Source organism: Alosa sapidissima, chromosome 17 (assembly GCF_018492685.1).
Source record: "Alosa sapidissima isolate fAloSap1 chromosome 17, fAloSap1.pri, whole genome shotgun sequence".
Lineage (NCBI taxonomy): Eukaryota > Metazoa > Chordata > Actinopteri > Clupeiformes > Clupeidae > Alosa > Alosa sapidissima.
The window spans coordinates 32,137,174-32,153,312 of NC_055973.1; the positions used below are offsets into that span (position 1 = coordinate 32,137,174).

General features: G+C 43.5%; 2 protein-coding genes across 3 annotated transcripts; both read right to left on the bottom strand.

The window, feature by feature from the left end:
- Window positions 1–53: 53 nt before the first annotated feature.
- lipib (lipase, member Ib) lies at window positions 54–6,881 on the bottom strand. 2 transcript variants are annotated; one of them, XM_042068730.1, is made up of 10 exons: window positions 6,483–6,881; window positions 4,681–5,060; window positions 4,464–4,572; window positions 3,224–3,325; window positions 2,624–2,713; window positions 2,200–2,367; window positions 2,014–2,103; window positions 1,794–1,902; window positions 1,455–1,628; window positions 54–608 (listed from the first exon to the last, which is right to left on the bottom strand). In XM_042068730.1, exons 1-10 carry the CDS (start codon window positions 6,541–6,543, stop codon window positions 521–523), a joined length of 1,371 nt encoding a protein of 456 aa, XP_041924664.1. In that variant the 5' UTR covers window positions 6,544–6,881; the 3' UTR covers window positions 54–520. The 2 variants fall into 2 exon arrangements, with proteins under 2 accessions (XP_041924664.1, XP_041924663.1); XM_042068729.1 differs by having other exon boundaries at window positions 4,464–5,060.
- zgc:112408 (uncharacterized protein LOC550260 homolog) lies at window positions 4,971–15,374 on the bottom strand. Its single transcript, XM_042068731.1, has 8 exons — window positions 15,278–15,374; window positions 15,080–15,189; window positions 14,580–14,649; window positions 13,688–13,770; window positions 13,088–13,291; window positions 12,276–12,410; window positions 10,700–10,920; window positions 4,971–5,057 (listed from the first exon to the last, which is right to left on the bottom strand). The coding sequence occupies exons 1-7, from the start codon at window positions 15,342–15,344 to the stop codon at window positions 10,732–10,734; spliced, it is 858 nt and encodes a 285-aa protein (XP_041924665.1). The 5' UTR covers window positions 15,345–15,374; the 3' UTR covers window positions 4,971–5,057; window positions 10,700–10,731.
- Between the last annotated feature and the right edge of the window lie 765 nt (window positions 15,375–16,139).

Consider the following 16,139-nt stretch of genomic DNA (forward strand, 5'->3'; position numbering starts at 1 on the left):
TTTTTACATGTAATAAAAACAAGATTTAAAGTTTTACAAAGCTCAGAGATGGTTTACAAACCATAACTAAAGTCTTTGAAGTAGGAAGCCATAAGATTTATTTTAAATAAAGTGCACTCGAGTTTTTCAAATCGCTCACTGTGTGCGACAACCATACAGTGATGTTTGGTTCATCTTGTGACTTATATTAGTCACACCTGATCTCTCCTTGCTAGATCCATTTACTGATAGAAAAAAAGGATTCAGTGGATATTGGCAGAAACATTAAGGCACAAAGAGGGGCTCCAAAGCAGACTTTGCTCAAAGACACAGTCTTCTCATAACAGTCTTGTCATCTCAGCTGTCAGTCAGGTCCACATCAACCTTCAAAATATGCTGTGTAGTAGTTCTTTGGTTCTCAAGAGCCCAGGACAGCGTGACCCCAGAGTCTGGTCTGTCTGTGCTGATGCATGGAGAAAGGGTAACTGTGATTGTTATTATGGCAGTGGTATGAACATAGCGGCGTTGGGCGGACAGCGCCTCACGCGTTGGACTCATTGCAGGGGATGGGCCTGAAGGACACCTCCATGTTCTCCTCCATGACGATGTCATAGCGGCACATCAGCGCCCTGGGAAACAAAACACGAGATGTTGAGATGTGTGTTATTGCCAAACATTTATCCAGCGTCTACCTTAAGCAACTTAACCCTAATGTTTAACATGCACGTGGGCGCAGAGTGCAAGTCTCCCTGTCCTTATCTCGTTGCATAATCTCACATAATTAAGTCTTAGCACACCTTCCTGCTTATTTACATAATTGGGTATTAACACTTAAGTACGTATAAGTAAGTATATATACTCTTTTGATCCAGTGAGGGAAATTTGGTCTCTGCATTTATCCCAATCTGTGAATTAGTGAAACACATTCAGCACACACTAATCCCAACACAGTGAGCTGCCTGCTACAACAGTGGCGCTCAGAGAGCAGTGAGGGGTTAAGTGCCTTGCTCAAGGGCACTTCAGCCATTCCTACTGGTCGGGGATCGAACCGGCAACCTTCCGGTTACAAGTCCGAAGCGCTAACCAGTAGGCCATGGCTGCCCGTGTGCAAGAGGAACCATTCAAGTGTTGTGAGGTGGAGGTTGTGGATGTTTCAGAGAGCAAAGGGAAGAATAGTAACCTGTCTGGCTGGTTGAGGAGTAGATAGATAGATACTTTATTGATCCCCAGGGGAGTAAAGGGAAGAGCAGTAACCTGTCTGGCTGGTTTAGTGGAGGGGTAAAGGGAAGAGCAGTAACCTGTCTGGCTGGCTGGTTGAGGTGTAAAGGGAAGAGCAGTAACCTGTCTGGCTGGCTGGTTGAGGTGTAAAGGGAAGAGCAGTAACCTGTCTGGCTGGTTGAGTGGGGAAGTAAAGAGAAGAACAGTAACCTGTCTGTCTGTCTGGCTGGTTGAGGGGTAAAGGGAAGAGCAGTAACCTGTCTGGCTGGTTGAGGGGAGTTATCCTGATGCGCAGCAGACGCAGTTTGTAACGCGGTCCGATCACATTCCCCGTGACGATCCGTAGAGAGATCTTCTGAATTGGGTACAGGTCCTCATCGAACTGAGCCAGCAGTCGGGTGGATGTGTACTGCTCAAATCTGTACAGCTTACTGAGGAGGAGAGGAAGCAACACAAGAATTGTACCCTCAAGTTACCCTGCCATCAGGACTGATAGGAATAACCAACCCAAGTTACCCTGACCCCCCCCCCCCCACCCAATAATAACAGTAATTCAAAAAAATGATGATGATGGTGGTTGTTATTCCAGCACTTACTTGTCCATCCTGGTTTCCATCACATTTTTCCCGCTGTGCAGGCGGAGGATGACCACTCCCCAGCGCAGGTACTGGTTCCATGTGACGATATCCACCCTGTAGCTGGTCTCTGGCGCGATACAGAAGACAGTACAGATGATCAGCACATTTCCCTCAGAAGATATGGAGTCTGAGTTATTTACGCCATGTCCACTAGGGTGAGTAGGCTAACACAACTTACTGCTGTATGGAAGTTCGCTCGTGGTTGAAAAGAAGGCCCTGGTCTGTCCAAGCTTTAACAGATTGTCCCTCCAGGGACTCAGGTCGTAGCCTGGCGGAAAAAAAATAGATTTGCTTAAAGAAATTATATTCATTGAAGTTTTAAATCCAAAGAAAGCTAATCCACATTTCCATAATGTTCTCTCACCCAATACTGGACAGGATGCGGGCTTAAAGGCTTCACATTGGAGGCACTGTCCATTCAGGAAGTCCGTGTGGGAGGAGCAGGGGTAGGCTGTGAGGTTGCAGGTGTGGTTGAGAGCGCACAGGTAGAGGAACACCGACCGCTGGTGGTCACACACAAAATAGGCCTTTCCTGAAAGGGAAGATGTGAGAAGTTTTTTTTTTTTTTTTTACATAAATTTGTAATTGAATTAGGGGGATTGAATCTGTTCTTTATTGCAATGTTATATATTCTAGGGTTCCATAGTCACATCCTCAAGGTGAAGTCCTTGGTTATTAGTTAGGGCTGATTAATGCAACCCTATACAGTATAAAGAGAATAATTTCTCCATCTATTAATATCATTGAATGTCAGGAAACCCAGCTTGGTATACGGGTGAGATTCTGACCTGAGAAGATGGTCTTGGGACATCCTGGTTGGTCTGATCCGCCGTTGGCATAGAAGTCAATATGGCCATGAGCCCCCCTGAGACCGAAGCCTGCACATATAGTCACAGAGCACAGAACCATGAAGTCATGAGAGAAGGTGAAATGATGTACACCACAAAACTGACAATTACAGATAAACTTCACAGCAGTAGAACACAAAAGCCTCTTTTCCTCATACCACAATGAGTAAACTAACACATGACATGATCATTCTGAGATTTAGCTGTTTAGCTGACTTTCTTCGTCAATATCACTCAGAGTACAAGGAATATGTCCATTTCATTAGCCTGAGCAATGTCAAAGCATTAAATAATCAATTTAAGACAATCGCTAAAGTATCAAGCAGCAAATTAAGACACAGAAAAAACTCTGAATGGTGCAGCCAGAAACTATCCACAGTCAGAAAGGCATAATAATTATGGCTGCATAGTTATCATTTCTATGGGCTTACCAGAGAAAGAGTACATTTGGTTGAAGAAATTATATTCATCATAGATTTAAATCCAAAATCAAAAATCTGATAGCTCATCCACATTTCCGTAACTCTCTTTTTTCCTTACCATCCATGTCGGTGTGCAGGACATCTACCAACTGAGCGTCAGTGGGATCCAGGCGCTCCTCAGGAGGCACTCCTGCAAACATGGGTCCTGCAGGGTCCAGACCTGCGAGAGGGAGACACAACGTTAGCACATCTGGGAGAACAGAGAAAAGATTGGGTTTAGAGTTATGTGGTTAAAAAAACAAGAAAATTCAGATGCAGTGTCATGTAACAAGCCCAATTTCTCTGTGTCCCCTTATACAGCTAGCTGAACCCAGGCTAACTTGTTAGCAAAGTCTGGAAAGGAGCCCACTGACATCTGTCAACGTATTATTTCTTTGGAATTCAGAATTCAGTGTTTTTTTTGCACTTTGGTTTAATGAGTTTAATGCACCAATTGAAGTGTAATTTCACTGCTGGTTATGTCCCTAGAAGTTGTAAAACGGCAAGTTCGTAAACGTGCGTCAATGGGAACCTTTCCAAACTGAAATTGGCTAACAAGTTTGTCTGGGTTCACCCAGGCTACTTCTTATACCCTCCACACACACACACACACACACACACACTCACACACATACACACACACTCACACACACACACACACACTCAGACTCACACTCACAATCACACACACACACACACACACACACAGACACACACACAGAAATCAGGAGATGTCACCCATAACAATGATCCATCCAACCAGTTAATTTGAACAGAGATAAGGATATTACAAACCCCGTAGCCTCCCCTCTTATCTTAGGCCAAGTTTGTGATGTTACCCCCCCTGGGGTCAGCACCATCAGACACTGTCCAACAAACATATTTCTCACTAACTAGAAATATACTACTCACAACAAGGAAGGGAACTAATATTCTCACAGCATATTAAACTAAAACATTTCATTAAAAATATACCGCAGTTAGATTGTGCCAAAGTGGCAATTTTATCGCTTTACAACCTTTTGTAAGGCTAAAATATGTGACTTTGACACAACAGAATATTTAGTCATTTCTGACGGCCATATGAAATAACATTAGATATTACAAATTTTAACACAGGTAAAACTGTCCCATTGACACTGGGAAACATCTATAGCTTTCAATTTATTGTCAAATGTACAAACCAAGTATCAGTAAACTGCCCCCCCACCCCACATTGGATATGCCCCCAGCAGGATCTCTCTCTCTGCCCCTCTCTCTCTCTCTCTCTCTCTCTCTCTCTCTCTCTCTCTCTCTCTCTCTCTCTCTCTCTCTCTCACCTGTGATTCTGCCGACCTTTCCTCCCAGCATGGCCCCAATGAACCCTGCCACATGTGCTCCTAGGCTGACCCCAATCAGGTGGACAGAGTCCAGGGATGCTCCCTCCTCCTGAAACACAAAGTTGAAATGAACAAAGCAAAAATGAAATCTATAAGGGCAAAATGAAGCTTTTAAGGACCATAAAGAAATATTCATGGGGTGCGTGCTGCAGCTCACCTGCATTCTTTGTATGAAGCCTGTGATGTTGGCCGCTGTCCTGCGTGTGTTGGTGACCGCTGTGAAGTAGTTCAGGTTAGCAGCGCCACGGTTCCAGTCCACCACCACGATGTTCATGTCCTCCTGCCTGGCCAGCAGGTGCACTAAGTGGTCGATCCAGATTGGCGGCGCCCCCGTGGGCCTGTAGCCATGGATGACGAAGGCCGTGGAGCGGGACAGGTTGAAGAGCGGCTGGGCAGTGAAGCAATGATGGGACAGCTCCTGGCCACACTCCAAGTTGGCTCGGGTGTAGAGCAGCAGCCTCACGTACAGGTTGGTCCCGATGAACGAATCGTGGAAGTCCAGGTCAGTGAAGTTGTCACATTCTCTGTCCTGACCTGCTGAGAGAGGAGAGGAAGCAGCTGTGTTGGTCTAAGCTGTTTAAAACCTCTTTTCACTACTGACATCAAAACCTCTCTTTTCACTACTGACATCGGAGCTGTTTAAAACCTCTCTTTTCTCTTTTCACTACTGACATCTGAGTTGTTTAAAACCTCTCTTTTCACTACTGACATCGAAACCTCTCTTCACTACTGACATCTGAGCTGTTTAAAACCTCTCTTTTCTCTTTTCAATGCTGACATCTCTGGAGTTGCTGTGTTGTTGTGCGTGTGTAGTTGAGAGTTATTTGAAGAAGGGGCATAATTACCCCTGCTATTTAGGCTGTAGCAGTGGCTCTAACCAGCACATATGGAGTTGACTTGTAAGTAAGATGTCTGGCTACTTTTAAAGTCAGTTTCGCTCTCATTGCATCTCATTCTCCCTATGCTTTTCCGCAGTCCAGCTAAAGAGATTGATACAAAGAGATTGGTGATGTAGTGGTCAACTGGGGTTTTAGCGACCCAGTTCTCTCACGTCTAGTCTTTGTGATCCTCCTAAGCTGACGCCCACTGAGCTCTCACACATGGTCATCACCATCATCATCATCACCATCATCATCACATCGTCTCACTCTTCATATTTCCTCTGCTCTCCTTTCCCCTCCATAACTGAGATATCTTTGTCTCTGACCACCTGAACTTCTGACATCCCCGCTAGCGGCCCAGGGTGTCGTGCACACACACACACACACACACACACACACACACACACACACACACACACACTCCCCAGGGCTTTAGAGGTGATCCGTGGTCTGTGATTAGCGTGGACAGTCAGGCACAATTGGATCAAGCTGCTATAAAAAAGCAGATCATCCTACTTCTCGCTTGGCACATCCTCATGTTCCCAACACCACGGCTCCTCCCTGCCTGACCCTCCTCAGCCCGGGGCAGCAGGGGCCGATTATGGCTATCGTTTACAAACACACGGGGGGGGGGGGTTAAAGGGGGCTCCCCAGCTCAGTCTTGTGCTTGTGTCTGCAGGGCCCACCTGTGGTGCTGCTCATTCATGAGAGACGGCAGGTCTGCGACAGGTCATTCTGAGGTGTTGCTGGACTGACCAGGGCAGGTGATCATCAAGCATGTCTGAACAGAGCAGGGTGCTTTTGTTTGTTCCTCTACTTATGAAGACCGCAGGCAAATAGATTTCAACTGAGATATCTAAGAGAGGTCCTATTAACCTTTCTGCTTCAGAGTTAGTTTATGCTCAGCATATTAATCCATTTTTGTCAGTAAGAAGACATGCACTATGAACTGTATGAACACTGTTGGACACAGTATCTCAGGACAAACAAGACATATCTGATTAGACTTCACTAATTTACTATGACTCATAACAACAATAACAACAAGAACATTGTGTCAACAAGAGGCCAGACCTACCTCTGCAGAGCATCAAGGTGCCCACCAGACACAAGACCTGCAGAGCGAGTATCCTCATCATAGCCAACGGAGCGGACTGGACGGAGCAAGGGCGAGAGAGGTCGAGAAGGGCAGAGAGATCGGAACTGACGAGGAACTACGAGAGGACTCACAAAGTCTGAGGAACAACGGAGGAGTGGACACAGAGAAGAGGAGGAGGAGGAGGAGGGAGAGTGGGAGGAGACTAAGAGATCAGTGGACTCTTACTGCGTCTCCTCTGCACTGAGTCTCAGAATTCTCTGGCAACGTCTGGAGAACTGGAGAAAGGCTGTGTCCACTACGGAGGTTGACACAATCAAGCTACTACAACAAGAAATGTTAAATATAAAAGCAGAAAGTAAATATTGAACGTAATTACTTTCAGATGACTTCAGATGATGTCAAGCAAAGAAATAAATAAAGTGAGGGATGTTATTAGAGTCCCCCCAAGACCACAGGATTGGAATAAAACCCACCATCTTTTACCACCAATCATCTCCTAAAATACCTCCCCCACCCTCCCCTCTCCCCTTCCTGCCGTAGTCTGCATGGCACCCTCTCCGTACCGCTCCAATTTCTTACATTAGACCACTAACTTACTAGGACCGACTCCCAAAGTGTGTGTGTGTGTGTGTGTGTGTGTGTGTGTGTGTGTGTGTGTGTGTGTGTGTGTGTGTGAGTGTGTGTGTGTGTGTGTGTGTGTGTGTGTGTGTGTGTGAGTGTGTGTGTGTGTCTGTGTGTGTGTGTGTGTGTATGCATCAGACACTGTTGGCTCCAACCACAGGGTGGTTCCTCCGCAGCCAGCCCGCAGCCACACCAGCGAGTTTATTAATAGAGCCACAGCACAGGCCGAGCACAAGCTGCGGTTAGCCAGAGAGCGCCATGCTGCTGCCTGCAGCCACTCACATCTCTATGACTTACACATGGCGCGCAGGATCACTCACATCTCTATGATTTACGCATGGAGCGCAGGATCAAGGGGCTCAAACGCTGTGTTAGGACATGCAACGGCGTGACAGGAGATCAGAGAGAGAGAGAGAGAGAGTACGCACACGAGAGAGGGTGCCGCGATTAAAGAAATTAAGCAGGACTGATTAAGCAGGAACTATATGATTACACAAATGTACTTAATCCATTATGCAAATGTGTCTGGGGTCATGTGGAAAAAAGATACCAATATTAGCTGAGACAGGTGTCAATCATCCAATGTCAGATATATTAGAGTAGGAGAGAACGGGGTAAGTTGAGCATAGGGGTCAGATGAGCCACCCCTTTTTTCTAAGAAACTGTAAACAAATGTTATCATATGATGGCATTTTAAGGATGTTTTGTCCACATGATGTAGGCCTATGTCTATGTCTAATCATTGTTGCACTCGAAGAAAACTGCAATGTTTCATTCGTCCTCCCTTTCAATCATCCCGAGCGGTCGTTCTCTCTCCAAACTAACTTTATTCTCAAAATGTTGAGTTTAATGTCGACACGTCGAGATTAAAGTCGACATGATATTTCAACTTTATTCTCGAAATGTCGAGTTTAATGTCGACATGGCGACATGGCGCCCAATTTACCCCACACCTATAAGCATATCTCTTTACTCTTATAAGTTATCAGAGTTGTTGGTTACAGAAGTTGTAGAACACTTTAAGTTTTTGTTTGGTGTGAAGGTCACAAAACAAAAGCTCTGTGACTCATTAGAAATATGAAGAATGTAAAAATGGCTCATCTTACCCCATTCTGCCCTACAGGAAGCCTTTGGGACAGATTTTGTGCAATTTCATGACATCATCTGTGGCCATAATACATTTCGTGAGACCAAAGAGAGAGAGGTCTGTCCAGTAGGGTCTGCAAAATACTGTGTGGTCTGTACTGTAAGAAGCTTGAGGGAAGCATTGCATCACATGCTCAGTAAAGTCACAGTGGTGAGCCTCTTGTGACTGTAGGAGGTTAAGGTTCAATACTGAGCTGAACGAGGTGTGATGCTCTCCAGGTCTCCTGCAACAGAGCCATGATAACCTATATGGACACTACCTGTCCAGGCCTGGAACAGAGCCCTGATAACCTATATGGACACATCTCTCAGCCTGTTAATCCACGTAGGTGAAGAGGCCAGACCTGGGTCAGCTCCAGTGTTTCATGTAAGCTTCCATACTAAGCCTCACTGGGCTAATCAGAGTGTTATTAACACTCTTTGCTTTCCAATTATACCGTCAGCAGTCACTGCTCAAAATATACGAAGCATTTGGTATCGTTAAGAAATGGAATGGTATTGTCTGCAGATCATCAGCAGTACGTTATCCATAACCCTAATGCATTAAAGCAACACCAAAGAACTTTTCCTCTGTCGCACGCACTATTTGTTTATCCAGCACCGGCTTTGGAAATAACGATGTCCACAGACAAGGTAGAATATGTTGCATGATTTTATGAAAGTACGATGTATTGCGACATCAGATGCAAGTCAAATTTGTAGTTTCTTATGTCTCATTACATCGAACTACAGATCCGCTACCCGATCTGGCAAACTTACATAGTGCGGTTATAGTCGATGAGGGCCGCGAAGCGAATGCAGAAGTGCCGTTCACCCTGTTACGAGTTGATGAACCACTGAAACGATTTTGGAAACATTATTTTAAGGTACAAAAAACTCTTTGGTGTTGCTTTAATACAGATAAAAGATAAAACATGCATAAAAAATACATATGCATAAATACAGTTTCAAATGCAAGTATTGAAAATTGCAGTAACAGCATTGCTTTATAAGCAATTTTGTGGGGGCTTACTGACCATGTAGTTACATTGCATGACCTCGGCTGGCCTTGCTGATTTGAAAGAGATCAGAGGGGTAGATTACGTGTTTCCACAAACCCATCTAGACTGATAACCTTAATCAAACGGAGGAGAGCCGATTATAAGGATGATGCCTTTGCTATTTGGTCTTCCCCATTGGCAGGAAGCCACACATAAGTGTGGATTTGGACCAAGTCAATAGGACATGTAATCTACATGGCTAAGAGTGAGACAGTAAGATGATGGATTTTAGATTTTATTTGTAGATGATGGCACAAGACTGTTCTAGAAATCGGACTGTACTTATGTAGAATATATTCCCATGGAAGATTCTCTCAGATGATTCTGTGTACATAGGCAACACTTTTAACACTGAAGTTTATTCAATAAATCTGCATTAGCAGTTCCCCTAAAGAGATATAGCACAGACACCAGACATTATCCAGTATCATGGGAGGGAAGGACATGACCAAACTTCATATTAAAAGCAAGATTCAGCAGGTAGCCAATACACAAAAAGGGTTTCTCATTTCTCAGGAAATGACAAGCTTAAACCACCTTTTAAGATTTGGGACAGAAAGTACAGATGCTAGACACCCGCATTGCGGCTCAGAAGTTGAGTGACTAAGATGTTGGGGACATTTCTGGGTGTTTGTTTTATCACTCTCTCCCTTTGAGTCCCACAATCACACCCACAACTCTTGTTGCGGCCTATTGCACCATGGATATAACTTCATTGTGGGCCAAATGATGGTGGCATTAACTAATACAGTTTTTATGTTTATTTGGCCTTTATTTAACCAGGTGAAACCCATTGAGACGTTCAGCCTCTTTTGTTTCAGCCTCTTTTGTTGTGTTGAAAAGAGGCAGTGTGCACAGTCTCAGGTTAGTGTGTGGATGATGAAATCTCCAACACAGTCTCAGGTTAGTGTGTGGATGATGAAATCTCCAACACAGTCTCAGGTTAGTGTGTGGATGATGGTAGTTATGGGAAATCTCCAGTACAGTCCTAGGTTGGTGTGTGGATGATGGTGGTTATGGAATCTCCAACACAGTCTCAGGTTAGTATGTGGATGATGGTGGTTATGGGAAATCTCCAGAACCTTCTCTTTATTTGTCATTGTGTGGGACTTCACTTCACCACACACATAAAACAAATACAACATCATGTCTGCGGTTACAGCTGTTATTTATCAGCAAGAGAATGATTCCATTTCTTTACAAATAAACACCTAACATATTCTCATCTAATTCATCAATGTGTAGGACTATGTCTCTTCTGACATTAATTAAAAAGATATCTGGGGTTAAACTTCTGCTTTGTCAGTTCGTTGACCATGTATCCATTAAAAAAAAAAAAAAAAAGCTGTGTGTGGTTATACCTGCTTCATTAATATGCATGGCACTTACGGATCTCATTCGTTAGTGAATCATCTCAGCGATCATTTCCTCATGAAGGTCCCTATCATGTCCAGGGGAATGGGGAAGACGACCGTGGAGTTCTTCTCGCCAGCGATCTCCGACAGCGTCTGCAGGTAGCGCAGCTGCAGGGCGGCGGGCGACTCGGACATCACCTCCGCCGCCTCCTTCAGGGCCCTAGAGGCGTTCATCTCGCCCTCGGCGGCAATAACCTGCAGCAAGACGTTTACATTTACACATATACAGCAACCTGCAGCAAGACTTTACATTTACACATTTACAACAACCTGCAGCAAGACATTTACATTTACAACAACCTGCAGCAAGACGTTTACATTTACACATTTGCAACAACCTGCAGCAAGACGTTTACTTTTACACATTTACAACAACCTGCAGCAAGACATTTACATTTACAACAACCTGCAGCAAGACATTTACATTTACACATTTAAACAACCTGCAGCAAGACATTTAAAATAATCGGCAACACTTTACTTGACAGTATCGACATAAGAGTGACATGACATTGTTATGAACACATGACACTGTCATGACACATGAAACCTAACCCTAATCCTAACCTCTAACCCTAATCCTAACCCCAACCCTAACTCTAACCATAACTCTAAACCTAACCCTAATCCTAACCATACGTTCATGACAGTGTCATAATACTCTTATGTCGACACTGTCAAGTAAAGTGTAACCCAATAACCTGCAGCAAAACATTTACATCTATCTATTTAAAATAACCCGCAGCAAAACATTTACATTCATTTAAATGAACCTGCAGCAAAACATTAACATCTATTAATTTACAAAACCTGATTTAACCTGCAACTGAGGACTGACATTCAAGTTACAGTGTAAACAGAGTCCTAAAGGCCTTGCTGTGCTCCCGCGTTTTCCCCCGTTTGCAAACGGAGTGCATTACCACCATCTGCTGGACTGAGGTGTAATGGCAAGTGTACCATGTAGCATCGTTCTGGCCTCCGGATGAATAAGGTGAATTGCAGACCACTGGTTCTCTTATGGCAGACACTTCAGACTGTGGGCTCCCATTCAACTCTGACTGATGAGAACGGCCTTGTTTTGCAACAGATAGCATGCAGGGCAGCAAAGCTAATCAGAGCCAGACGTGGCAGCTGTCCAACTAACACCCATTTAGCTATTTGATCGGGAGCGTACCTATGTTCCCCGGGTCCTATGTTCCCCGCTTTGTATGGGACCGGGGAACATAGGACCCTTTTTTAAAACCCTAACCATAACCCTAACCCCGAGTGGGGAACATAGGACCCGGGGAACATAGGGATGACCCATTTAATCACTATATTTGCACGGGGGTTTCAGTACTGGCCTCTGGTGTCAAGAGCATGTGTTTTTTGGTTGTGACAACATCTTTGCATTCCTGTGAATAATTTGATTATTTGTAGGCCTGCATGATTTTATTGGTAGGTGTTGTGTGTGTGTTTGCGTGCGTGCGTGTGTGTGTGTGTGTGCATGTGTGTGTTTGTGTGTGCGTGCGTGCATGTGTGCGTGCATGTGTGTGTGTGTGCGCGCCCACCTTGGCCCTGGCCTCCCGTGACGCCTCTGCTTCTGCGGCCATGGCTCTCTGGAGACTCTGGGGCAGCTTGACGTCCTTCAGCTCCACTCTCTCCACCTTGATGCCCCAGTGCTTGGAGGCGTCATACAGCACCACCTACAGGACAGGCAGCATTACTGCAGGCCAAAGATGGACACGCCTTCAAATTGCCACAGTTTTATGAATAACAATGTGCCATTTGTTTTTTCTTTTTACATTATGGGCTGGAGAGGCTTAGAATGACTCAAAGGACACAGTGAGTCAGTGGCTCAGTCTTGAGGTTAGCATTAGAGGGATTTGTCATGCATGTCTACCACAGAGGTGAAATCCTAGACATCCACACTGGGTCTGCCATGGATTAGTCTAGATTAGATTTTTCTAGTGTCTTCCTCTTATCTGGTTTTCCCCACATGTTGTCTGTTACAAGGGCTCATTCAACAACGATTGCATACACATTCACATAGATGCATACTTTGACAGTTGACAGTTGAATTGGCAGACTCAGAGTTGAACTATCAGACTCTGAGAACCTGGCCTCTGCACTTTAGACCTCCCTCAGCAACTGAGAACTTAATCAGTGAGTTGTTTGATTTCTTGGGTACTTGCATCAGTGTTTATGTTGTTTATTTGTATTACCTGTTTACTTTATACTGGCACTTTATACTGTACATTAATATACTTTACTACAACTGTGGTTATTAAACATGGCTATACAAATAAAGTTGAGTGGACTTCCCTTGACCATGGATCAGTCCTGGCTCTTGTGCTGTCTCATTGTGGACGAGGGTACTGACCTCCATCTGTTCGGCCATCTCCTCGCGGTCCATCAGGAGCTCGGCCAGGCTCTTGGTGCCCAGCATATTTCTCAGGGTGGTCTGGGCGATCATCTGCGTGGCAACATTGGCGTCCTCCACTTGTGTGAGATTCACGATTGGATTGAAGACACGATAATACACCACTGCATCCACCATTATGGTCACCGAGTCTTTGGTAAGTACCTGAATTAAGAACGCAGTACGGGTTCATCTTTATACAGTTTCACCAGATACGTGTTGCTGATGCAGTGATTGTAACAACTGACACAGGTGCAGTGATTAAGAGCAGTCACTAGAGGTCAGTCTACGTCTTCATTGCTGGGCTTTGCAGGGAGTGTCTGTAGAACATGTGCATGTAGTGTGAAGTGGATAGTGTGGAGTGGGAAGTGGGAAGTGTGGAGTGGGAAGTATGGAGTGGGAAGTGGGAAGTTGGAAGTGTGGAGTGGGAAGTGGGAAGTGTGGAGTGGGAAGTGTGGAGTGGGAAGTGTAGAGTGGGAAGTGGGAAGTGTAGAGTGGGAAGTGGGAAGTGTGGAGTGGGATGTGTGGAGTGGGAAGTGTGGAGCAATACTGTGTACTTACCTCCTGAGGAGGAATGTTGAAGGAGATTGTTCTCATATCAACTTTTCGAAAAGTGTCCACACATGGAATAACCCACAAGATACCTGTACAGTGGACATGTTCAATTATTACACTTTATAATCTGGGCAATCAAATGATTGTTATCTTTATATCAATAGAAATATCCTAATTAGATTAGATTCAAGATTAGATTAAACTCAACTTTATTGTCATTTTGAGTTCTGTACAAGTACAGAGACAACGAAATGCAGTTTGTGTCTAACCAGAAGCGCAAAAAAGCAGAAAAAGTGGAATGTGATATACAAAGTAGGTGGTGCATAGACAGGACAAAAGATATATATAGATATATAAAGATATAGTGCAGTGTAGACAGTAGTATACAGTTGTTTTCAGAAGGTGGTTTAGAGTAGTATAAATTAAATATAAGTATGTGCTATTAACAGTAACATCATAAGAGCAAAATAAATTAAATTAAATTATAGTAGTAGTAGCAAAAACAATATAAATATATGCAGTATAAACAGAATATATTACAGAAAAACTGAATAAATATGGATATTTAGAATGAACCATATAAACGGATATGTACAGTATGTACAGCTATGTGCAGTGTGGTAACAGTACCATTGTAGTGCAGAGAAAGTAACATTATAATAGTGTTAAGAATAAATGTATGTGCAGGATGAACAGCAGTAGAATATGGTGATGTACAAGTGTAATTACAGTATGTGCATTTGTAAATAAATGGACAGTATGGATAATTAATTCTACTAATCAGTTTTTGCTTGTATTCCCCAGTCAACCAAACTTTGTCCACCTATGACCAGCCTAACAAGCTTCCTCCTGCACTGTTATTTCATTCACCATGCTAATAAAATGGACATGTGCTCACCGGGCCCTTTAGCTCCTGCTACGATTCGGCCCAAGCGGAAGATCACGGCTCTCTCGTACTCTGCAACAATCTGCACAGGGAGCCGATCACAGAATTACTGTTTAACTTTTCACTCCATCCTTGTGGACAAACATACCCAACAGACACATGTAAACAGCCTGAACAGAAGCACCCATACAAACACAAATGTGCAGGAGTAACCCTGTGATCAGATGACCAAGGTGTCAGGGACCAAAGACATAGTTTAAGTACAGAAATCCATGAAATTGTTCAACTGATCATGTTGTGTGTGTAATTTGAGGTCAAAAGGTATAAATTAAAAGCAATATGTATAGTAGTTTCTAATGCAGTTGTTTGAAGGGGGAAAAACATAGTCAAAGGTTCAATTAAATTATGGAATAGAAAAACAAAGCTGTGGTTAAACTCTTTAAAAAAAAATATTTTCACTATTTCTGACAGCACTTTTGATATTTGTCTGTTTTAAGTGTGTAAATGGCTACCTTTATGCAGGTCCAGATGCTGAGAGGGAAGGTTGCAATGATCAGGAGCATTGAGATGAATGTCAGAAGAATCCCGCACAATGCAGAACCACATGAGGATCCATCATCTCCTGAGACAAACACCCAGAAACAGGTTCAGCACAGTCGTTACTGCTGAGAACTTATACACTATAACCATCTCATGAGTTAGTACATTACCTGTGTTGATGTTGGCTTCTTCATCCGTTGCTTCATCAACATCTGCCTCAACTTTGCGAAGGGGCATCTCTTATTTGAAAGGGGCTGATAAATTCCTCTGAGGAATTGCTACCTGATCTGAATCATCCCAAGCTTTCAAACTTGCCTTTAAAAGGACCTGATTTCCAAGAACCGCCTTTTTCTCATCCCAAACAACAAGGGAAACAGGAGCGTCATATCGCTAGGCAACATAACTTGCTTCACTGAATCTATTTTTCAGAGTGAGAGTTTTCCATGTTGTCTAACATCTAATTGTTCGCGATGGAAGTGATGGAAAATGTATCACCATGGTTGAGATAATAAACCTGTATGTTTTGTGTCAGTATGGAAAGTTTCTTTGGAATACTATCTAACTACCAATCCAGTGAATAGAAATTACATTATACTATTCAATAAATAAACAATATAATAAATAAACAAGGGACTTAAACCCTAACTATCTCCTTGTCTAGTTATAGCAGCTAGTGGATCTTTAGGTGAACTCATGCTGTGTCTCCTTTGACGTGCAATATTGTAAATTAAACTCTGTTCCAGACTTTTCCTACTATTGGCCTGACTGGGTCTTCATTCATCTGTGGTATCGAAACTACCATCCTGTTAAACAATTCAAATGATCTTTAATAATACACCTGTATTTTCAACAAAGTGTATTTTAAACATTGAATACCTTTGGGGAAAAGTTATGTGGAGTTACATGAACCTTTATTCAATCTTTCTACATCTAATTGAATTGAATCTTATACAAGAATCTTCTCAAAGATAATCGCATTCTGTGTCTGTCTTGTTACACAAGCCTGTTGTCAAACTAAGTTACTCTTGTTTT

Bases quoted from the DNA above. Each gene is read 5' to 3' on its own strand.
- lipib (XM_042068729.1), bottom strand. From the start codon at position 6,543: ATGATGAGGATACTCGCTCTGCAGGTCTTGTGTCTGGTGGGCACCTTG. The intron at 3,326-4,463 runs GTGAGAGAGAGA...TCCCTCTCGCAG, and splicing joins AAAGGTCGGCAGAATCACAG to GTCTGGACCCTGCAGGACCC. The intron at 2,714-3,223 runs GTAAGGAAAAAA...CTATATGTGCAG, and splicing joins CCTGCACACCGACATGGATG to GCTTCGGTCTCAGGGGGGCT.
- zgc:112408 (XM_042068731.1), bottom strand. From the start codon at position 15,344: ATGCCCCTTCGCAAAGTTGAGGCAGATGTTGATGAAGCAACGGATGAA. The intron at 14,650-15,079 runs GTAGCCATTTAC...CTCCCTGTGCAG, and splicing joins GCATCTGGACCTGCATAAAG to ATTGTTGCAGAGTACGAGAG. The intron at 10,921-12,275 runs GTGGGCGCGCAC...GTCTTGCTGCAG, and splicing joins CACGGGAGGCCAGGGCCAAG to GTTATTGCCGCCGAGGGCGA.